The 26,254-nt window shown below is 35.9% G+C and overlaps 1 protein-coding gene across 9 annotated transcripts in view; it reads left to right on the plus strand.

The window, feature by feature from the left end:
* Positions 1-26,254, plus strand: part of LOC123678523 (tensin) — a 320,051-nt gene that overhangs the window by 99,828 nt on the left and 193,969 nt on the right. For all 9 annotated transcript variants that reach the window (XM_045615584.1, XM_045615581.1, XM_045615572.1 and 6 more), the window contains exon 2: positions 21,606-21,720. In XM_045615584.1, the coding sequence (XP_045471540.1) occupies positions 21,606-21,720 (115 nt within the window). The remainder of the gene's footprint in view (positions 1-21,605; positions 21,721-26,254) is intronic.

The raw sequence follows: 26,254 nt of genomic DNA on the forward strand, positions 1-26,254 counted from the left end.
TAGGAACAGCAATTGTTTCGCCAAAATGTGGTTTTATTAAATTTAGATTTCAAATGATATTAACTATATAACAGATTTAGAGGTATCTTTCAATATTATCTCTTTATATACTCATCAATCAAAACATTTCTAAAACCAGGAATAAAATTGTAAAATTGAAATATACAAGGTGCCCCGTAAAGACCACGTCAAACCGAATGAGAATGTAGATCAAAGGATAACCCACCTGCTATGACAAAATTCCCATTATAAAAGTCTAACCGTTTTCGAGATATTTTTTTTTTTTCGAAAATAATGAATTTTTGCTCCTTTCAATAGTTTTGTCCTTACAATTTTACACCTTTTTGGTAAATTTTTTCAGTAAAATATTGTTGAAGAATGATTCCAACGTTTACATTAAAAACATCCTCCGAACATTTTAAAGGGGGGCTATGAGAAATATTTTTATTGGAAATTTTGGTAGTGGATTATTTTGTTCATTAAGTATAGCCCATCGTTGTGGAACCAAAATGTACCGAGCTACTGCTGCACATTACACCAATAAATTGTCTATTTTTCAGTGATTTCAAAAAGGTATCACACAAGTCATTTGTTATTCAAAGAAAAAAGATATGGTTGTTTTTATCCAAATAACTTTTAGGTAAAAATGCATCCTTTGCAATTACGCTGTTGTAAGTAAACGTCTTAGGAAAATTGTATCGATCGAATTCTTCCACTCCAACTCAATTAACTTTGAAGTCATGAGTTTCCAAGTAAGAAACCTTTCATAACTCTCAACTAAGTTGCCCAAGTATTGAACTAGAATGGCATGACAGAACTCTTGTCTGTTAGGGCGCTTCTAAGTCATAACAAACTTTCGATAGGAAAACTTTTGATTTTCCATTACGGAAACTCTTTTGAATCACATAATTATGTAAAGTACGATAGTAAAAATTTAATCAGGTAGAAGACAACAAATATATTTTTCGGAATTGATTCCTAGCTCATCACTTGGTGAAACATAATTTCAATAATGATAAAAGAAATAAAACACTTGACCATATGTTTCACAGTTTTAATAAAAATATATACCTAATTCTCAAAACTGAATATAAAATACACACTAATACCTATTAATTACTGAGGAACAGATGTTAAATCCAGAGACAAACGCAAATCTAATTGATCTGGTAAAGAAAAAATATAAACACTTACTAATTTCCACAGATTTTAATTATTTCCGACAATTGTTTCGCCGTCTAAGCGGCTTCATCAAGGTAACATTGCAAAGTGTTGTTGGAAATAATTAAAATCTGTGGAAATTTGTAAGTGTTTATATTTATTTTTTACCAAATCGATATGAATTTCCACCAAGTAAGAACTGAATCCATTGAATAATGGAAATCTAATTGATCGTTTACAATTGAATTTTTTTTTTTTGAGCTGAAGTTATTTCTAAAAACTTCAAGAGTTCTAAATATTTACCTCTTTCTTCTCTTTTTAAAATTTTCATTTTATTGAAATCTATTATTCTTACTTCATTTATCAAAATCCTTAAAGTGACTGGAAGTGATACACTAATTAGAAAAGCCAGTTGTTGACTTATTTTGAAAAATCGATCTTTTATATTCTTCAGTTCTAATTCCGAGAGATCGACCAGTCTGACGTCTGACCTATATAAAATGTGACGTTCGTCACAAAACAGCTCATAAACACCATTCAGGTGTGAAATATTCTCAGAGTAATAAAAATGGAGAAAGGGAGCATATGTCATTTTCAGTAAACAAATTTTGTCCCCAACATGAACTATCAAATTTGATATGAAGCGCGTGGAAATGAAAACATATCAGTGATACGATATTTCACTCAATTCGCGAGTTTCTCCACAAAGAACACACTTCTTATGTCCCATAGTCAATCAACTCAGAGTATATCGAATAAAAACCTAAATATATCAGAAATTCAGAAAACAAACTCCATGCGCGCCAAACGACGTGAAAAAACAGATGACACTAGGAGAGCAAAAGTTGGCAAACCTTGGATTTAAGAAGGTAGATACAGAAAAAAATTAATATTCTGCTCATTATAAATTCGACAATTAGGAAAAATATCGGGTTCCAAATATTCAAATTTGCATATTCAATCGGGAATCGCTCAAATAAATATATTTCATTCAATATATCATACATTCATAATGATATAGAAAAATTGTGGATTTGAAAATATATCACAATCTGATAACGTAATCTAACCATGTTGGGGATATGTAAAAATTGCGTATACTCCCCCTATCTATATTTATTACTCTATGGAAATATTCAGTCAATTTTATCAAATTTTCAATCATTTTACTTATTGGTCATATAACATATACATATGTCAATTTGTCTAATTTTAAAGTTTATCACATGGAGTTGTTTTTTGAATATTGATATTTATATGGTATTTCTGTAAGTATTCTGATTGAATTACTATTAATTTAAATGAATAAATATGCGGATAGATTCCACGGTCAAATTATTTTTCACTAATAGTCATCTTCGATACCGTCACTTCAATATTCTCCAGTAACCATTTTTAACCAAATCCGTTTATGCACACCCAATACTAATTATATGTATTAACTAAAGTTATTAAGGATCGCTAAAGACCACGTCTCACACATAATTATTTTCTTTTGAACCATTAACTCCAATACGGAAGTGGACGGTTAACGTTTCCTCAGCACATTCATATTCCTTTTTCGGTCAATCCTTAAAGCATTCAATGTGTAAGGCAATAAATCATTCGAAAGGGTCATCAATGACTCCGCTTTGAACCATTTGTACTGATTACCATATTAATTAGTACAGGCCATATTTAACGTTAGTTGAGATGGTAAATTATTTATACGCTCGGCCTAAGGGCCAAGGGGCGTTGAGTATTGTACAGACTATAACTAACGATATGCATAATTTTTTCTTCTTCTTCTTTCTTCGGTGGTTTATGATACATAAAGACTAAGGCGAGGTCCATAGTAATCTATTGGTCATTTGGTTCGAACTTGAATTATAACTACGACATTCCTCACCAGTTATGGCATAATACGTGTAAAGGGTGTTTTTTTTAGAGCTATAGAACTTTAAATTGACATAAAACAACGATGGATTATTCGATTGACATTAATTTTATTTATCCGCAAGATAATCTTGTGGCATTACATTTTGAATATGATTTCTGGCATATGACCGCCACGGCTGGCTCTGATGTAGTCCAATCTGGACGTCCGATTTTCGATGACTTTTTCCAACATTTGTGGCCGTATATCGGCAATAACACGGCGAATGTTGTCTTCCAAATGGTCAAGGGTTTGTGGCTTATCCGCATAGACCAATGACTTTACATAGCCCCACAGAAAGTAGTCTAGCGGTGTTAAATCACAATATCTTGGAGGCCAATTCACAGGTCCAAAACGTGAAATTAGGCGGTCACCAAACGTGTCTTTCAATAAATCGATTGTGGCACGAGCTGTGTGACATGTTGCGCCGTCTTGTTGAAACCGCAGCTCCTAGACATCATGGTTGTTCAGTTCAGGAATGAAAAAGTTAGTAATCATGGCTCTCTACCTATCACCATTGACTGTAACGTTCTGGCCATCATCGTTTTTGAAGAAGTACGTACCAATGATTCCACCAGCCCATAAAGCGCACCAAACAGTCAGTTTTTCTGGATGTAACGGTGTTTCGACATACACTTGAGGATTAGCTTCACTCCAAATGCGGCAGTTTTGTTTGTTGACGTAGCCATTCAACCAGAAGTGCGCTTCATCGCTAAACAAAATAAAATGGACGTAGTGCGCGATACGTATTCCGCACAGAATTATTTTCGAAATAAAATTGCACTATTTGTAAGCGGGGTTCAGGCGTGAGTCTCTTCATGGTGAATTGCCAAACCAAACATCTTGAACAGTAATGCCAACTTAAGTTATATACCTCGAAAAAAAACACCCGTTACATGATCGTGTTCTTGAATTGTAGGTTCAAAGGAAAATGGGAGATTCCTTGGATAATTTTAAGAGCAAAAGTCCTATAAACATAGGCCCGCAAGAGATGTTTTTTGTAGTCCTTTTTTTTGTGATCTTATCGAATCTTTATCTTTGTTACATATCGAGAAAATAAGTGATAATTAATTCAATTATCCCATCTGACTAACTGAATATTCATAATTATTTGGATATTCCAGATGATTACTGGAGAATTGTTCAAAATTTTTTTCTCGAAATCGGTAGAAGATACGACAAAACTACAGAGGATCAAAATGTGTAGTACTGGACCAAAGTTTCTTTTTATGTTTTTCTGTACTACCTGTGGGCCATCAGAAAAAAGTTCTGGAAGAAAGAAGCGGGCACCCTTCCAGAAAAAAATGTCACCTTGTAAAACTATAGATCCACGAAGAACATTAGAAACAGCACCTCATCTGAATTCTCAAATCGTATATTCTAAGAATAATCTTCAAGCCCAAGAATGTCCATTAGGCGAATTCCAGGAAACGAGCAGGCCATCAGCCAGCAAACCATAAAGAACGATGCACATGTACCATCGCACGAACAAAGGGGAAATAATTATTCTCATTTTGTTTTCCGTTCTGCTCTCTTAATCGGCCAGCCCGTAAACCGAGAACCATTAATGACCTACCCCAAGCCGGGGTCCGACCTGACCGGCATGCCGGTCCAGAGAGGGCCCCCTTCTTGTTTGTGAGCAGAATTCCGGCCTGCCGTTATCTCGGCTAGGCCCGGCACTTCTGAATTAAACACGCTATTTATGGCGACATAATCCCCCGACCACTAAATCTCGAACAATGGAATACACACTTCTGGCCGATATAATGCCATTAGTTCCTTATTCCTGCCTTTCTGAATGATCCCGACTTCATTCATTGTTCGAGTGAGGGAGGAGTATTGAGAGGATAAGACGAGAGCGACGTGGTGGTTGGGGTAGGTTGTATTTTGATGAGATTATGAAGTCACTCTAAATCCTCTTACATCCTAAATTGGAGGTACAAAGAAAATGAGAGATTCCTCACAGGGACGGCGTAATGGTTGACACTATTTGAGGGGCAGCAATTCGACCCAGTTTGCTGGCTGACTTTTCATATTTCATCCTTGAATTTTAAAAACAACATCCACTCCGCTGCGTTTGACATCATTCCCTGCAATGAAATTCTCCAAACCACCTTTACTAAGGCGTAAGGGGTAATGGGGGTAATTACCCCCCCCCCCCATGAATATCGAAACCCTGAAAAAAAGTTACGGAACTTGGTGCACATGAGATATATATCATGCAATAATTTCAAATTACTAATTTCGCAAATATTACAATCAATGACAACTTCCTAAATACGTTATAAGCAAAAACCTTTCAGCACAAATTAAACAGAAAAAACGGGAAGCCTATAGCTATTGGAGTTTTCGAAATATCGCTCGATCAGCCAGAAAACGGATCGAGTGAATACGTAATCTGTATTTTGTTTCAAAAATGCTTCTATTAGGACATTCTGGTTTCACCGACGACCTCTCGGATTGCTCTTAAACCTTTTTTTTATTACATCCAGATGAAGGAGAATAAATAAATATTCGTCGGACTCTTTGAGGGCTGGATATTTCAGTGCCACAGATGGATAATTGCACACACTTACCGAATCTTATCGTATAATCCGTATAAATGTTCGGCATCAGCAAGTTGTAGAGAACATTTTTTTTCAGTTTCTTCTCGTACCTCGTACAGTAATTGAGGCTATTTAGATTCGAACGCGCATACGAATAAAATCAGTTGCTACCCCCCCCATGAAAAAGAGCTATATCCGCCCCGCCCTTGCACAAAGTTGTCCATTTTCTGATGTTTAGAATACTCAATTATCTATGATCATCATTGAGAGAGAAATAAAATCATTTTGTTTTTCACAAAGACGAAAAATAACACTACCTTCGCTTTCGAATAATTTGGAATGTTTACACATTCAACATAATATGAAAAATTCCTACGATTTTGCATTCGGAACTGTTAAATGCCAAATGTTTTCAGTTTCAGCGGAACATATGTTGTTATTGATGCTTTCTCTGCAGTGACGCCGAAACTTTTTTTCAGGCGCCATAATTACTCACGCTGGCCTGATTCCTCAGATAATTTTGAGAAAAACACAGTCCTATACAAATGGGCCCCCCAAAAACCTTTGTTGTCGAGATACACCCAATTCGAGATGCGCCAATTGCACCCTTGGGTCGGAGCTTTTCTCATTTTTTCTGGATATTTTATGAATCAATTCAATATCCTTTTTGTACTGAGTATTCTTAAATTGAGGGTGATTATGAAAGTGGGCGATTCCTTGGATACTTTTAGGAAAAAAAAGGGCCAGCAGACGCTTTGTTTTCGCTTTACAAGGTATTCCTTGTAGTTCTACTTCCAATATGATTATAAGAGTTTATCGAATCTTTATGAATCATTGCAACAGATCGGCAAAATAAACACCAAAACTAATAATTAATTTATTTTGCAGAGCTTACTATATATTTTCATGATAATTTGAAATTTCCTGAGGGTTTCGAGATGAGCGTTAGGTTTCTTTCTCGCCAAAACTATAGGAACCAAAAATTTTATTATCGAACCAAAGTTTCCATTTACTGTTTTTTGCATAACGCTTCTTATTTTTCTGAAATATTGTTTTTTATTTCCAGTTTGAATTTTGTATATTATTGATGACGTTATCAACGAGAAATCTTGGACGATACTTGAAATTTTTTTTTTTTTACTATACGCTCAAAATTTCAAACGGATCGAATCTGTTGTCAAGGAAATGTTGGGTTTTTTTTTCTCTTCTATTCTTGGGGAATTTCTGATGGTGTTGACGACATGATCAGCAGAAATTTTGCGAAAAGCTTGAAATTGCTATTTCATTTCAACAATCAGAATCTTAACTTCATCGATTTTGTGATCATGAAAATATTGCGTGATTTCTTTTGAAATTCTCCTTGAAATTTTTATGGTCCTGTTAATTGATCAACATTATATTCAGCACGAAGCTTGAAACTATCATTTCATATCTGAATGCCAATTTTCATCAAGATCAAATCTGCAGCTTAGAAATTTTAAGAAAAATGAAATTTATAAGCACAAAAATTTCCATTTAGTCCATCAGGAATTATTAACAACGAATAAGGACTTGAAAGTTCAGTCACTTGAAATTGCTGTGGTTTTATCATAGAAATAAAATGCATAAATATATCCTAATTTTTCAAATTATGTATCTTCTGTCAAGGACATTTTCAATACCAACTCGAATTCTACAAATCAAAATATTACTGAATGAACAACTTAATTTCGATTTTTCTCTGTCGCCCTAGCCGTCAATAATTCCTGATCGGACTATACAGGGTGTTTCTAAAGAGGTATTTCTTGTAGTCCCACTTTTTGTGATGATTATTCCAGTTTATCGAATCTTTATTAATCTTCACTACAGATTGGATAAATTAGTACCAAAACTTATAATCAATGTATTCATTAGAACGTTCTAACTGGATATTTATGATAATTTGGATTTTCCTAGGGATTACTAGAGAATTGTTTGAAAAATTTTTCTCGAAATCGGCATCAGATACGAAGAAGCTACAAGATACCAAAAATGTAGTATTGGATCAAAGTTTCTTCTTAAATTTTTCTGAACTACAAAAAAAAATCTGCTGGAAAGAAGTGGGTAAGGTTTCAGAAAAAATATCACCCTGTAGATTTTCATTCAATATTAGCATATCATATGATGGAAATTTTAAATTGGAATATCAATGCCATATTCAAGTTGAATATCTTGTAAAGGAAAGGAGTTAAGAGGTGAAAACTTGAAAAAAAAAATCAAACTTCAACACCAAATTCGTAGTAAAATTTCATGAGCGTCTCCGTGATTATTTTCTTTCAAATGTCTCATTATCCCAAATGGAAGAATTATGCAAATTCTATTTTTTCATTCTCGTCATTTTAAGTGTCCAAACGACGAAATAAATTGAGGATTAATTCAGCAAGCAAAGTTTTTTGTCATCTTTCTCGAATCATAAAAATTTCTCCTGCAATTTTCTCTGATTTTGATGGATGGTGCGAGAGATACGAGAAAATAATGAAATAATTCTTTACTTTCGTCGGAGCTTCTTCTTTCATTAATTTCAGTCGAGGCGGTGCAAGGAATGGTAGTGTTTCAAATGTGCCCAGAAGCGTTAATAATACCTTATCGATTTATGAAGTGAAATAATTCAATAGCTTCTTCGTTGTGTAATTATTGTTTCATCAGTCACATTAAAGAATATTCTGATGATTTATCTGAGTTTCAATCTCATAAAGCATAATTGATAACTATCTCTAGGAAATATCTGCTCCTGACGTATACAGAACCCTTTTTCTTAGAGTTCTCCTTTTGAAGAGGCATAATTCTTTCAGGAGAAAGTAAACGAAGAAGAGAGTAATTATATTATGCAGAGAAATTCTTTTGTTCATGATCACTGTGTTACCTTTTACTTCATTTTCTAACCATAATTCACGTTTTGGAATGGGTACCTATGATTTGAGAAATCGAATACAGTACAACTTTTCTTCCGCCGTTTTGAAATAGATGGCTGTAGCAGTGTAGCGGTAAGTGGTAGTGAAAATAAATAGATCGTATAGATGTCATACAAGAAGCTCAGGTATTCGTAAATATAACGCCATCGATTTGTGTCTGCATCATGTTATTTACCTTTAAACATGTCAGCTTACGTCATTTGCGAGTGGTTTTAATTTTCTGCTTTAATATGAGGAAATCTGCGGCTGAGGCTCATCGAATGCTCTCAAATACCTATGGTGAGGCCATCATCAGTGAAATAACGTGCCGAAAGAGGTTTCAACGCTTCAAGAACGGTGATTTTGAAGTCGAAGACCAGCATGGCGGTGGAAGAGAGAAGGTTTCTGAAGATGCAGAACTGGAGGCATTACTTGATCAAGATTCGTGTCAAACGCAACAAGAATTTGCAGGATCATTGGGAGTGACGCAACAAGTCATTTCAAAACGCTTGATAGTTATGGGAATGATTCAGAAACAAGGAAATTGGGTGCCGTATGAGTTGAAGCCGAGAGATGTTGAACGGCGTTTGCTTGCTTGTGAACAGCTGCTTGCAAGGCAAAGACGGAAGGGATTTCTGTATCGCATTGTGACTGGAGACGAAAAATGGGTTCATTACGATAATTTCAAGCGTAGAAAGTCATGGGGATATCCCGACCATGCTTCCACGTCGACGGTCAAACCGAATATTCACGGTTCCATGCTCAGTATTTATGGAACCAGCTTGGCGTAGTGCATTATGAGTTGTTAAAACCGACTGAAACAATCACAGGCGATCGTTGTCGAATGCAATTAATGAATTTGAGCCAAACATTGAGAGTCAAACGGCCGCAATACAACGAGAGACATGACAGAGTGATTTTATGCTCGACAGTGTGACCATCTTTCAAAAAGCGAATCTACTTCGACGATGATTAATAAATTTATTTATTCATTTATTTATGACAGAAATCTACTAAAATAAGCTTTGCGCATGCGCCGAAGCTCAGGGGTTTTCGCATATTTGTAGGCTATAAGTGAAGGGTGCATTGTCATTACTAGTGTCATTGTAAAGAAACATTGTTATTGATAATTATTGGTATCATGAGTGAAGAAGGTGTATCTGATATTGATAAAAGAGCAGCCGAAGTAGGTGAAGAATTGTTACCACCGAAATCTACAAAACTATACGAGCAGCAGTACGATGCTTTTAAAAAGTGGTGCCGCTTAAAAAATGTGAGACAACCTACTGAAAATGCGCTGCTAGTCTACTTCAATGATAAATCAAAAGCGGTTTGTGCCTCAACTCTCTGGGCACATTACTCATTGCTGAAATCGGTTATTTACATTAGAGAAGATATTGATATAAGTAAATTTCCAAAATTATTAGCTTTTTTGAAGAGAAGAAATGAGGGATTTAAGCCAAAGAAGTCAAGAATTCTCACGTCTGAGCAGGTAGATCAGTTCTTACGGGAGGCTCCGGATGATAAATATTTAATGCTTAAAAATAAACAAAAAAATTTCAGATAAAATATTTGGTCAAGTCGCCGATTCGTCCACTATAGTTATGTCACAGTCCTCATTCTCGCTTCCTGTTTCCGCAGGATCTTCGAAACAAACACCAGTTCAATATGAAAAGGACCTATCTGTTACTCGTCAGTTACCTGGTGCATCAACCCAGGAAAGACTGGTCAATATGACGAACTGTCACAATATTAATTTGAATATTAACGTTAATTACCATTCTAATTAATTATATTTTTCAATAAAATATCCCTTAAATTCGTTTGTTTGTGATTTAATCGTTCCGGGAGTTTCGTCAATATTTAATCCCGGAGGGATTAAATGTGACATTTTAGTACCTGTCACAAGGGAGTGAAGTTGTCACTTTAGGCCCGGAAGTACGAAAAATTATTTATTTTGCTCCCACTCTAATCTATAGCTTTGGGGAACATGAACGATATTTTTTTTTCATTTTTCATACTATACAAATATCTAACACAAATCACAAATAAATCCGAATCGAGACTGAAACCAGTCAACAATCAAGTTTCTGTAACAAGGGCGGATATAGCTCTTTTTCATGGGGTGGGGTAGCAACTGATTTTATTCGTATGCGCGTTCGAATCTAAATAGCCTCAATTACTGTACGAGGTACGAGAAGAAACTGAAAAAAAATGTTCTCTACAACTTGCTGATGCCGAACATTTATACGGATTATACGATAAGATTCGGCAAGTGTGTGCAATTATCCATCTGTGGCACTGAAATATCCAGCCCTCAAAGAGTCCGACGAATATTTATTTATTCTCCTTCATCTGGATGTAATAAACAAAAACAAACGATTCAGAGCAATCCGAGAGGTCGTCGGTGAAACCAGAACGTCCTAATAGAAGCATTTTTGCAACACAAAACAGATTACGTATTCACTTGGTCCGTTTTCTGGCTGATCGAGCGATATTTCGAAAACTACAATAGCTATAGGCTTCCCGTTTTTTCAGTTTAATTTGTGCTGGAAGGTTTTTGCTTATAACGTATTTAGGAAGTTGTCATTGATTGTAATATTTGGGAAATTAGAAATTTGAAATTATTGCATGATATATATTTTATGTGCACCAAGTTCCGTAACTTTTTTTCAGGGTTTCGATATTCATGGGGGGTAATTACCCCCATTACCCCCCCGTAAATCCGCCCTTGTTCTGTAGGCTTAGATTGCAAATAATAATAATATAATGTTTATTTTATATTTAAATAGTACCATCTTTGACCTAACAGTCAAACAAAGCGGAAATCTACCAAAATCTACTATGAGAAATGTATCTACCATAGACGGCCTGAAATCTACTGAAAAAGTAGATTTCTATTATAGATGGTCACACTGCTCATGTTGACATACTTGGAAACGTTGAAATGAAAAAGACGTTGCTTCCTCGGACTTTATTTTGTTTCGATCATGGCATACGGCCTGACTGACCAGCTTTTCCGGTCTTATGAAGAAGTGAAAAATTGGATCGATTCGTGGATCGCTTCTAAAGATCACTAGTTTTTTCAACACGGGATTCGTACGCTACCCGAAAGATGGTAGAAAGTTGTGGCCAGCCATGGACAAAAATCATCTTGAATGTATAACCAGTTTTTCGCAATAAAGCCTCGAATTTCGGAAAAAAACGGCGGAAGCAAAGTTGTACACCTATGTAGGTTTAAACAATTTTCTTGTCATATCACTTGTCAATAACTTCTTACAAATGTTTTTGTATCATTCTTGATTCAGAACTATAACATATACAAAAATTATAAATTTCTGAAGACTAATTATATATTCTTGGTGGTGAAAAGCACTGTCTTACAATATGTTTGAAACACAGTCAATCAATTATTGGAAATAATAAACAGCGATGAAGGTCAAGCATTCAACGATTGAAATTCTGCGAATAAAAAGATATTTCCTTCGATATTTTATCTACATAATCGATCACTGTTTAATGAATATCCTGTTGAAATAATCGATATCACAAAGGGAAACCGACATACAACATTACTGTTGGTGTGGTCCAGCGTTTTTACAATCGATTCACTGTTTATATATTTCTCCACAACGCCAGTCAAACGTTCAGCTACCGATCAAAACAGACGCATATCTGTATTCTTATTTACTGCCACCGATTTCAATGAGCGATTTTCAGATGTAAATGACTCAACAGGCGGTAAGTAAAACGCAATAATTCTGTCCAGATTGATTGAATAAACTGATTTGAAAGCGCGATCAGCGCGCCGACATTTGCATTCGATGGGACGCTTGATTGCAAAAACAATTAGGAATATCTGTTTTCCATTAGGAGGCCACGGCAACTGTGGAATTGATCAATGGATTCCTTGTGTCAGATACGGAAAACATATGCGGATTTTTCTGTTATAGCGTCTTGATGATGTATACCAGATTTTAATGGAACGCTGGACAGGAGGTAATGAGACTGAATTGCTTTTAAAATGAGCGCGTTGTGCATATCGAATGCGTATATTTAGTTGGTTGTTTGCTATCAGACATCTGACATTGATCTCCTTTTATTTGCCAAGTGAAAAACAATAAGGCTTTTTGTGGTACATTTTTCAATCTGTTGCAATGAAAATTTTATGACAACCAATCAAATTTTGTCTTTTTGTGTCATATGGAACAATTTCACCCAATAATGTCAACAGTACAATGCAATTTTCAATCACTATGACAACAAAATTGAGTTTGACAACTTCATTCCAAATAAATTTCAAAACGTCACGTTTTGGCAATGCGTATGTCCAAAGTAAAGGATGGTTTTTTTAGAGCTATAGAACTTTAAATTGCAATAACACAACGATGGATCATTCGATTGACATGAATTTTATTTATTCGCAAGATAATCTTGTGGCATTACATTTTGAATATGATTTCTGGCTCGGATGTAGTCCAATCTGGACGTCCAATTTTCGATGAGTTTTTCCAACATTTGTGGCCGTATATCGGCAATAACACGGCGAATGTTGTCTTCCAAATGGTCAAGGGTTTGTGGCTTATCCGCATAGACCAATGACTTCACATAGCCCCACAGAAAGTAGTCTAGCGGTTTAAATCACAAGATCTTGGAGGCCAATTCACAGGTCCAAAACGTGAAATTAGGCGGTCACCAAACGTGTCTTTCAATAATTCGATTGTGGCACGAGCTGCGTGACATGTTGCGCCGTCTTGTTGGAACCACAGCTCCTGGACATCATGGTTGTTCAATTCAGAAATGAAGAAGGTTAGTAATCATGGCTCTATACCGATCACCATTGACTGTAACGTTCTGGCCATCATCGTTTTTGAAGAAGTACGGACCAATGATTCCACCAGCACATAAAGCGCACCAAACAGTCAGTTTTTCTGGATGTAACGGTGTTTCGACATACACTTGAGGATTAGCTTCACTCCAAATGTGGCAGTTTTGTTTGTTGACGTAGCCATTCAACCAGAAGTTCGCTTCATCGCTAAACAAAATAAAATGGACGTAGTGCGCGATACGTATTCCGCACAGAACCATTATTTTCGAAATAAAAATTGCACTATTTGCAAGCGTTGTTCAGGCGTGAGTCTATTTATGATGAATTGCCAAACCAAACTGAGAATAAATCACTTGACAGCTGTCAAATCGGTCGCCATCTTGAACAGTAATGCCAACTTAAAGTTATATACCTCGAATTAAACACCCTTTACTATGTCTAAAGGATTTTATTAGAGATTGATCGATTGATTAACTGACTTTTCTGAGATATTTACACCGAAAAAGATAATACCGCTATTTCATGGCGACGCTATTGGTTGAAATTAAAGAAGAAAAAGAAAGAATGGATCAATATTGCTGTACCAAAAACTTAGATCCAACTATTAATTCGAAACGAAATCTGTTATGCTTCTTACGTATGTATCGTATCTCCAATTTCTACATTTGCATACATTATCTTATTGTGTATTTCGGTGTTTGAGACTTAAACTCCAGATTCCTATGCCATTTTATGATGCAGCACCTTGATTATAACTATAATTAAGTCTCATGCATAGCAATCGTAGACATGCTAGCATGATGTGATAGTATCATATTACTCCAATAACTGTGTTTAATGGTTCATCGCAAAGGACACAATGCCAGAGGGAGGTTGCATTTGGTGTTCAACATAACTGTGAATGTGAGAGGTGTACTGATTATAGAAAATTGTAGCAGTTATTCACTCCTCACGTGCAATTATAAGATAGAAGAAACGCATTGAACTTTCCGAAAGTCAACATGCATCTATTGGTAAATGTGTTCGGGGAGGTTTATTTCCGCATGATGTACAGGGTGTTCCTGAATTGGAGGTACAAATTCGGATCATTTTAAGAAAAAGAAGTTGTAACGGGTGTTTTTTTCGAGATAACTTTAAGTTGGCATTACTGTCAAAAGGGCGACCGATTTAACAGCTGTCAAGTGATTTATTCTCAGTTTGGTTTGGCAATTCATCATGAATAGACTTACGCCTGAACAACGTTTGCAAAAAGTGCAATTTTATTTCGAAAACAATGGTTCTGTGCGGAATACGTATCGCGCACTACGTCCATTTTATTTTGTTTAGCAATGAAGCGCACTTCTGGTTGAATGGATACGTCAACAAACAAAACTGCCGCATTCGGAGTGAAGCTAATCCTCAAGTGTATGTCGAAACACCGTTACATCCAGAAAAACTGACTATTTGGTGCGCTTTTTGGGCTGGTAGAATCATTGGTCCGTACTTCTTCAAAAACGATGATGGCCAGAACGTTACAGTCAATGGTGATCGGTATAGAGCCATGATTACTAACTTTTTCAGTCCTGAATTGAACAACCATGATGTCCAGGAGATGTGGTTCCAACAAGACGGCGCAACATGTCACACAGCTCATGCCACAATCGATTTATTGAAAGACACGTTTGGTGACCGCCTAATTTCACGTTTTGGACCTGTGAATTGGCCTCCAAGATCTTGTGATTTAACACCGCTAGACTACTTTCTGTGGGGCTATGTAAAGTCATTGGTCTATGCGGATAAGCCACAAGCCCTTGACCACTTGGAAGACAACATTCGCCGTGTTATTGCTGATATACGGCCACAAATGTTGGAAAAAGTCATCGAAAATTGGACGTCCAGATTGGACTACATCCTAGCCAGCCGTGGCGGTCATATGCCAGAAATCATATTTAAAATGTAATGCCACAAGATTATCTTGCGGATAAATAAAATTCATGTCAATCGAATAATCCATCGTTGTTTTATTGCAATTTAAAGTTCTATAGCTTCAAAAAAAACAATATGGGTTGTTTTCGAGATATAAGGAGTTGTAATATGAGGCCTTATACTCATAAGTATCTCAGATGACGCGTAATCTCCCTCATAATACTTTTTTGTGAGTTATTGGCGCTAAAACTCATGCACTCATCAGGCTGATCGGCGTTATCTCTGATAAGAACTCTACAAGATATCCAAATTTCTTATACTTTTCTTTTAGAGGTCAAGCACTATTTCTGACACTGAAATATCAAAAATTATAGTATATTATTTCATAGGGAGGATAAGTGTCACTTTCAATAGCGAGCTCACTATGTTCGGCGGGATATTGAGGGCGAGTCATGAAAAGTCACTTCTCCTCTGAATAAAATATGTTTTTTTTTCAACGTTTTGAGATCCATAAAAATCTGGAAATCCAACGTTACATGAAATTTATAAAGGGTATTTTTTTAGAGCTATAGAACTTCAAATTGCAATAACACAACGATGGATTATTCGATTGACATGAATTTCATTTATCCGCAAGATAATCTTGTGGCATTACATTTTAAATATGATTTCTGGCATATGACCTGGCTCGGATGTAGTCCAATCTGGACGTCCAATTTTCGATGCCTTTTTCAACATTTGTGGCCGTATATCGGCAATAACACGGCGAATGTTGTCTTCCAAATGGCCAAGGGTTTGTGGCTGATCCGCATAGACCAATGACTTTACATAGCCCCACAGAAAGTAGTCTAGCAGTGTTAAATCACACGATCTTGGAGGCCAATTCATAGGTCCAAAACGTGAAATTAGGCGGTCACCAAACGTGTGTTTCAATAAATCGATTGTGGCACGAGCTGTGTGACATGTTGCGCCTTCTTGTTGGAACCACAGCTCCTGGACATTATGGTTGTTCAATTCAGGAATGAAAAAGTTAGTAATCATGGCTCTATACCGATCACCATTGACTGTAACGTTCTGGCCATCATCGTTTTTGAAGAAGTACGGACCAATGATTCCACCAGCCCATAAAGCTCACCAAACAGTAAGTTTTTCTGGATGTAACGGTGTTTCGAAATTCACTTGAGGATTAGCTTCACTCCAAATGCGGCAGTTTTGTTTGTTGACGTAGCCATTCAACCAGAAGTGCGCTTCATCGCTAAACAAAATAAAATGGACGTAGTGCGCGATACGTATTCCGCACAGAACCATTATTTTCGAAATAAAATTGCACTATTTGCAAGCGTTGTTCAGGCGTGAGTCTATTCATGATGAATTGCCAAACCAAACTGAGAATAAATCACTTGACAGCTGTTGAATCTGTCGCCATCTTGAACAGTAATGCCAACTTAAAGTTATATACCTCAAAAAAAACACCCTATATTAACGATCTTCATAATAGATTGATCATTGAAATTTGTTATGCTAAAGTAATTCAACATCAGTGGAACCTAACTTCTACGCATAGGATTAAGCATTTTCTACATTTATTTATCCACTAGATAAATGTAGGATATTTAAGTAAGGTCACGAATAAAACCCTGTAATTCCAACAAACGGTCATAAGGGGTCGATTCCACAAATGTTTTAATTTGTAGATCCCTTTCAGGAGAACAGCTGTACTATTAGGCGCACCCTCGCAAATTGTTGAAGGAAAACACGGTCTGATGAGTGGCACGTGGCTTATGAACACGAACCGACCTTTTGTTGTATTGCTCACCTCATTTCTACCTTTCACTAAATATCTCAGGAGGTGTCAGATGTTCTCCGTGTTATTTAACCACCCTATATATTTAAAATCAAGGGTACGTTCGATCCCAGTGCGAAATCCAATTTACTGTTTTTGATATAAGCTGATCTATGAGAAAAAACGCCGAACAAATCCAGAATTGGATTTTGAACAGTTATACCAAAATGACATATACAGGTTGGGTCGAACGGTCGATAACTCTTGTGAATTTTAGGTTTGGAGATTAATTCAAATTTTCATGAAATCAATAGAAATCATCACATAAGCTTAAATTATATTTTTGACTCTAAAGGCTGGTCTGAAAGTGGTGGAACACGATACCACCCTGTTTTTTTTAATATTTTTTTTTTTCATGAAACTCTGATTTCGAAATACCCCCACTTGTCATCATTTATCTGTGGTACTTTTTACGTAAGCCATTTTTTTCGTCAAATTTCATGGATAAGCAGTCTGTTTCCAAATTAGACGTGGACCTTGGAGAACGTGCTAGTATGATCCATTAGTTGTCGTTTAAGCCATATTTAGTGATAACCAAAAATCAACAGTTTACGAGGTATTTGAGTTACTCACCTTACTTCATTTTTCGTCAATTTTTCCTGCGATGACCAAATTTGATTATAATTTTGGATTATTTTTGTGGCTAGCGAGTTGTCCGGATCTAACACCGTTAGAATAGACGAAGCAGCGAGAAAACTGAGAGTAAATTTCAGACGAAAAGTAACAACTGAAGAAATAAGAAAGAGGACACGTGTTTTTAATGAAATTTTAAGTTTAATTGCAATTGAAGAAATTTTAATTCATTACTTTCCTTTATTTGCTTCTTTCTTCTTTAAAATAAAAACTGCTGAAATAAAACTAGTGACTGCATTCTAACGAGAACTTTTTCAAGAATCGAAGAAGGAATTTGGTAAGTTTTTAAAATAATTTTTTCATACATAAATTGTGGAATTCGAAAGTTGTAGCCGAATTTATATTAGAAAGTTTCTTTTCTTTCATACCAACTTTCAAATCATACTAAATCTTATTCAACATAGATTTGCTTGCTATCCTTCTCTGATGAAAATAATTCAAAATTTAAATCAAACTTGGTCAACGTAGAAAAAATTGACGAAAAATGCGGTAAAGTGAGAATTTTTTTAGAAAACACAAGAACTGAAATATCTCGGAAACTGTTGATTTTCGGTTGTCAATAAACATGGCTCAATCGATAAAAAATGAGTGATACTAAAACCTCGTTCAAGGTTCACGTCTGATTTGGAAACATCCTGTATAATGTTTCGAACTAAAGATCATATCTTGAAAACCGTTCGAAATAATTGTACGATTTTTTTCGATTGAATTCCCGCAAAGTTAGTAGTGTCTTTCGGACCACCTGTAGAGTGATACGTAAATTGAAGAAGACTTGAAAACGTTTAGCGAATTCAATAAAACAAAATCGTACAATTATCTCGAACGGTTTTCAAGATACACGATCTCTAGTTTAAACCATTATATCCATGAAATTTATCGAAAAAAGTAGTCTACGTCAAAAGTACCACAGATAAATTAATACAAGTGGGGTATTCGAAATCAGAAGTTCATGGAGAATATAAGTATGTATGAATAAAAATTCTCATTTTAAAAAGAGGATGGTATCGTGTTTCGCTACTTTCGGAGCAGCCTGTAGATTCAAAAAAAATTTAAGCTTAAGTGCTGAGTACTGTTGATTCCTTCAAAATTTGAATCATTCACAAGATTTACAAGAGTTATCTATCGACCGATCGAGCACTATTGATTCACCCTATATATACGATTTACTTCCAATATTAGGGAACTAAATAAATACTACCATCCTGTTTATAAGATCATGGGAACTTTCGACCACACCACGCTAAATTCAGATTGTTATTCAGATTCATATTCTTATTCTTCCATTCTTCTCAACTTCAAACCCAAGTGAACAAAACCTATGATACTTAAGTCCTCGCAATGATTAACCTTTCTGAGTCTGCATACCTTCGAGGATTTGAATGAAATATATTACTTCCTTTCATCGCACATTAGCTAGAAGAGACTAAATCACAATGCTTCTTTCTTCGTTTACGTTTTCTAACATACTGATGAGACGCTAGAAATGATTGTACCTTTTCCAGAGGCGGTCTGTTCAAAACGTGACCGCATCACCTTAATAGGCTTATGAGAAATTTGAGCACGTTTTGGCTACTGGTTTATTTCTAACCCGACAGAAAATTTATAATTTTTCATGGATAAATGGTGGTCTCAACTAACTTTGTATTGTAAGATGATGGATGTTCATGTGTGGACGGTGGGAAGAATTGAACACCCCTTTCTAGGCTGCCATTCAAGGGTGCAAGAAGGATTTGATATTATTCAATTGCAGTTGAGATACAAAGCATTCAATATTCAACATTCTTTGTAGATTGAAAAAATTCTAAACAATTCCCTCTTTTATTCACGGATTGGCTTGATTTTCAAGCCACTTGACTTGAGCTTAACTTGATTTCAAGTCAAGCCCAACTCAAGTTGTAGTTTTTCAATCTCAAGTCAAGTCAAGTATTCATTTTTCAAGTACATGAAGCATATCAAGCTACTTGATTTTCAGCATTTTTGTTGTGTAGTGTCACTTTAATGAAAAAATGATGAAATGAGAAGGAACCTTGCAAAAAACACTTTTATTTATTGAACTTTTCAGTTTAAAAGAACCGAAAATATCAACTCTTTTAAATAGAAACATAAATGAAATCACTATAAATCATACCAAAATTAAAAATAATGACAAAATAAAGTTTCTTAATATTGAGAAACCTTCAGGCTTTGTTTGATTTCATAATTTTCCTTCCAGGATCTAAGACACATGAGACATCTTACAGATTTGTCGTCTAATCTATTGCGAGTTTTTGTAACTGTAAGAGCTGCTCTGGAAAATTGTCTTTTAACATGATCTGATGACGTTGATGAACAATCCTTGGTCATTTTGGCCAAGTCTGATAATATATTTCTGAAACTACCAATAGATTTCAAAGAAATGTGAGAAAACTACTAATAAAGTCATACTTGGCGATTGCTTCAGTCTCTCGGCACTCGAGGAATCCCCTTATTTAGTTTAAGCGCGCACGAGATTGCAGAAATATATGCCGTGCGAAGTAATTTCAAGTACCTTCATATCAAGTCAAGCAAGAAATATCTAGAATAAAATAAAGCCAAGCTGAAGTATGTACTTTTCCATCACGAGATTGATTTTCAGGTCAAGTGGTTGGTTAAAATGTCAAGCTTCTTGGCTTGGTGAATCCCTAGTTTTCGAATATTCTTCTCTGAATGTGTAACTTAAATTATCAACATGAGTTTTAATATTGGTTGGAGATTACATAGTTCTGTTTCAATTAAAGTTGCTTTTTATTGAAAAATCTTTGGTTTGAAATATTCAAGATAAGAGGAAATTATCAATGAGAAAGCATATTGCCACAACCATCAACATATTTTTTCATTCTGTTCTTTTTCCGATATCAGATATGCTATGATATAAGATAGAAAGTATTTACAAAATTTCTGCTTGGATAAAACACCTATACAGATCTTGTTATTTTTGAATAGCTGTCATGTCCTCATGTCCACCTAGTATTAGGTATTTATAGTCCATAGAAAACACCAACACAAACCTTTTCATGTGAACTAAAAACAAAATGGAACCAATTTGTCATCAATTATGAAATTAAAACATTCAAAACTCATAAATTTCGAGTAGGAAGCATAATTTCAATAACATCCCGAACATCAGTTACAGTTATGATGGTCTTCACGGTTTTTAAATTGTGAAATATGCTGGTCTGGTTTGAAATCAATCTATTCCTGACCGACACAAGATGGTTATAGATATCTTAATAAATAGGTCATATACATCAAATGAAGCTCTTTCGACGTAAATCAACCGCATCCATGTGTACTCAGTCTGTATGAAGGTTTATTTATGTAAACTATAGGTTGGTTGATGTTATACAATGTGTGTAAATCCTTGAATGTGGAAAACTGTTTGAGTTATTTCAGGGTAATAGGAACTAATAAACCAGCTGGAAATTATGACTTTTCATGAGTGTCACCTCAACGAGGAATTCATATTTTTATGGTTAGAGCTATATTCCTAACGAAAATAAACTGTTTTACTGGTACAGTTGATTCGGGTGTTTGAACTAATGAGAGAAATATTTTTGCTTTTCTACGCTTTGTATTTAGTGTGACGAATCTTGGCGACGTCTTATTGGTGGAACCAATCGAACTGAGAGATTAAACGTCGCATTTCCTAATTAATTTCTCGTTCAACAGTCGACATTATCACTCTCTAGATTGAATTATATCCTCTTTTTCTATTTATAACTGTTCCATATATTCAGTTGATCTTGGTCCCAGAAATTAATATTTTGTTGTATTTGGACCAATTGAAGAAATTGTTCTCATTTTGATTTTATAAATTGGCATTAAGGAAATTTTTTCTTTTTTACAGGAAGATGTATTACCCCATGGACCAAATCATACATTTCGACGTAAAACATTCAAGAAACCAAGACCTTGTCATCTTTGTCATCAACCCATTTTACACGAAGGTTCATGTTGTAGAGGTAGGTTACTCTGATTTTGTATATCATTTGAAAGTGAAGCATCATTATTCAATCGCAGAAGGTTGACCAAACTTAAGAATTATCATATCTCTATCTAAGAAATTAACACTTAGAGATGATAAAATGATAATATTATAATAAACAAGTAAATTTCTAAGACGCAGAGCATCAGGGATTCTGCTGCAACATTTATTACTTGGATACGTGGATAAGATAGTTTGAAGGATATGTCGAGAATTTATTCTAAACTATAAGGCTGTCAAAACTTGGAGCCTCAGTGCTTCCAAACCAAACAAATTTATGTAATTCAACTTCCTCAATCAATATTTTTTCAGGATAAATTCACTGAAATTAAAAGCTAATTCATATCAGGATCATTATTATCAAACTACACCGCGCAAAAAAATTAACGCACATTAGGGAAATCTCAAATTTATTCTACAACTGAAGGTGTTCTCAATGATAATTATTTTTTTCAGAATTATGCATGCATATGTTATCCACTTTCAACGTTTTTCTTCAATACAGATGTTTTTTCCCAGCAGGAATAAAAAAAGATGAGATTATCAGATTTTGAATGTATTGGCTCCATTCTGAAATCAGTTGTCCTCGATCAATCCTAGTGATCAATAGTTTTTCTTTCGTTTGATTTTCTACACTCGATCGCTATGCAACGCGAAACACGCAATTTGACCCAAGAGGAATGTGCCCAAGCGGTAGTTTTGCGAGAGGAAGGGTGGACATACACAAGAATTGCAGAAAGGTTTGGAGTTTCCCATACAAGTGTGTCCAGCATGTTGCAGCGATTCAGGGAGGCAGGTATGAATGTCCGAAGACCAGGACAGGGTAGACCACGGGTAACAACTGCCATTCAAGAACGTTACTTGAGAGTTTCTTCGTTGAGACAACGGTTTGCAACCGCTCGCCTCCTTCAAAATCAGCTTGAACAACCTCATGGGGTGCAAATTAGCATTCAGACAATAAGAAATCGAATGCTGATAGGTATATAAGGAACATTTTTGAAGAGCATGTAGTGCCATTTACCCCATACTTTGGTGAAAATTTCATTTTTATGGACGATAATGCCAGACCCCATCATGCGCGCATCGTTCAGGAGTACCTTGAAGAGGTTGAAGTCTCTCGAATGGAATGGCCAGCAAGAAGTCCAGATCTCAATCCGATTGAGCAGGTTTGGGCTATTCTTAATGACTTAGGAATCCAACTCAGAGAAATCTGGGAAGGATTAGATCAGAACATTTTAAGATCACTCATTTTGAGTATGAACCGTCGTTGCCGAGCTGTAATTAACGCAAGGGGTGGAAATACCAAGTATTAAATCACTTATCAGCATTCCAGTATTTTGAAAATTGTTTATTTCTCTTTTTTGACATAAGATTCGGTGAAATCCTGAATTTTTTTTCCATTTAATGTGTCTTGTTTCGTTCAAAACCTTCCCGAGAGAACATAAAAAATAAGTTATAAAGTCAACGTTGAGTTAACTTTCATTAAAATTGAGATTTTCAGAATTTGCGTTAATTTTTTTGCGCAGTGTATTTATAATGAAAGCGGATATAGCACACAATATCAAAACAAAAAAGATATTGACTATACAGCTGAAAAACATCGAAAATCGGATATAAAATCTGAACACGAACATTTCTTCTTCATCTATCTTAGGTGTTCTTAAATTTATTGATGGTAGTCGCTTCCACTACCTCACTCGTGAGATGATTGTGGGCATCAAAAATTCTATGAGATATTCTCTTCTAGGAAATACGAAAGGAGGTTCGAAGACGGTTGGAGCAGAATCACACTGAAACTCTCTCACGGAGTATTCCTAATTTAAAGCATACGTACCCAGAAATAATTCAGGAACAGACACACAGATGATTTAAACCCATTTTCCTCTCGAACATATGATATTAATTTCGTATTCAGAACAGTTTACATTTCCCTCGCAAAATTTATTAAGTCTATATGATCCGAACTTCAAAGTTTGATGAGATAAGTCCGCAATCTCCTTGAGTAAACTTTTCTATAATGAACATCATTAGATGCACCATCTGATAGATTATTGTTATATGAGCATTTGGATTCGCACCTTCCACAATTCAAATAATGTGTATGTTTCGTTAAGTTGTTGACTTCTCTCTGGATTTGATGTGATTCAATTATGATTTGCCAAAAAAAAATGTTTTATAGTTTCTCATGCTTCATGTTTATCGACTAGCAGTACATCTGGCCTGTTGTGAGGGACTGTTTTATCAGTCAAAACTGTACGATCCCAGTACAGTTTATAGCGTTCTTTTTCCAGGATTGTTTCCGGTTGGTACTTGTAGTAGGACACTTTTTCATAATGAATTGGTTTTAATTTGGTTGCCAATTCTTGGTGTAGTATCTTTCCTACTGCATCGTGTCTCTCTTTATATTCATTTCCTGCAAATATTTTACAGCTACCCGTGATATGCTGGATTGTCTCATTCGTTGGACACCCATAACGGCATCTATCGTCAGTAATAGTTTCTCGTTGAGATCACTTGATCTTGGACATCCTTCCATTTCTGATTACATCGCATCTGATGTTCGACGCTTCAATGTCGACGCTTCAATGTCGACATGTTCTTGATCCACCTCGTTGAAATGTCGTCCATGTCAGGGCTTTTCTGTCCATCTTTGCCGTTTTTCTTGGATTGTCTAGTGGTTGTATGACAATTGCTCCTTGTGCAGTTGTAAAGGTGTTGATTCGTCTGCTTCACACAGTATTTTGTAGGCCTCTGACGGGCCTGATTTGTCTTTGAAGTATGTTCGTAGGCATCCTATTTGCCCATGGTCAAGTTTCATGATGTCTAGCAGACCTCTGTCTTCTTTACTCCTCGGCAGTGTCGTCCTCTCAATGCTACTTTTCGGATAGTGCTTGTGTGCTTTTGTCATCAATGTTCTCATTTTGCGTTGCAAGTTTTCTATATCTGCTTTACTCCATGGAATTATACCGAAAGAGTATGTTAAAATTGAACATGCATATGTATTAATAGCTCTCGTCATGTTCTTGCTGTTGAAGTTTGTTTTTAAAATTTTGTAATAGGGGTAATAGGGAGATAAAAATATAATGCTATGCTGATGACATGGTCCTGATATCCGAAAATGAAGATGACCTGCAGATATAAGAACATGAAAATCTCAGCACAAAGAACGAAATCTCTTCAAAGTACTCTGCAAAGAACCCATAAGAACCAAACTAGAAATCGACAACAAGATGGTAGAATAGTGGATGAATATGGTATACCTATGAGAAAGGTTATCAAATGACATCAAGATAGGAGAGGAAGTAAAGAAACAGGTACTTGAAGTCAAGGATGCCTCAACGATACTATATGGAACAATAATCATCAAAGAATACAAAGTCAAGAATGACTTACACCGCTGAGACATGACCAGAAACCCCACAGAACTCAAAGATATCTAGAAGATGCGAGATGAAGATCTTGAGCAAAATAGCGAGAAAAACTTAATGGTTCAGGGAATCCAGTCAAAACATTAGACGCATTTGGATGGTGGAAAATAAAAATGCATGGGTGAAAAAGGAACATAAATGGAACAGATGGATAGCTGAAAGTCAGAGATAAGTAAACAGCCGGCAGAAGAAGAGTGGGACGTCCAAGAGATACAACGATATATTAGATATAATCATCATCATCATCATCAATCAGCCCTTTGCATCCACTGCTGGATATAGACCTCCCTCATTTCTGCCCACTGTCCTCTATTCTGAGCAGTCTGCATCCAGTTTGTGGTCATTCTCTTGATGTCGTCAGTCCATCGCATGGGAGGACTTTCCCTGTTTCTTTTGTTGGCTTTTGGTCTCCACTCGAGCAGCCTCTTTGTCCATCGTCCATCTACCATCCGTGCTACATGCCCAGCCCATTTCCACTTGAGCCTAGCTATCTGATAGATAACATCTGTGACTCCTGTTCTCACCTGTAAGTCCTCATTTCTAACGTGGTCACGAAGTGACACCCCGAGCATCGATCTTTCCATCTTGCGTTGTGCAACTCTGAGCTTCTTAGCAGATGTGACAGTTGGAGTTAAGGTTTCGGCGCCGTAGGTCATAACCGGCAAAATGCACTGATCAAATACCCTTCGTTTCAGACAAACCGACAGATTACTCTTAAACACACTCCCAAGCCTGCCATACGCAGCCCAAGAAAGCGTTATTCTTCTTTTCAACTCGCATGTTTGGTTTTCTATCGAGATTCATATTTCATGACCCAGATATATGTATCTATCCACCAAATCCACATCATGGTCACCAATGGCAATATTTGCACTAGGGACCAGATTCGTCATGAATTTTGTCTTGATACTGTTGAGTTGAGTGCAGTCTTGGACTCCTTACAAAAGTGCAGGGTGGACTATCGTTATACCAAGCTGATATATAATATATATATAAAAATGCTACCATGATGGTTAGATTGCACGAAAACACCAACCCCATAAGAATCGGTAGAGGAGTACGACAGGGGGATACTATGTCACC

Source organism: Harmonia axyridis, chromosome 4 (assembly GCF_914767665.1).
Source record: "Harmonia axyridis chromosome 4, icHarAxyr1.1, whole genome shotgun sequence".
Classification (NCBI taxonomy): domain Eukaryota; kingdom Metazoa; phylum Arthropoda; class Insecta; order Coleoptera; family Coccinellidae; genus Harmonia; species Harmonia axyridis.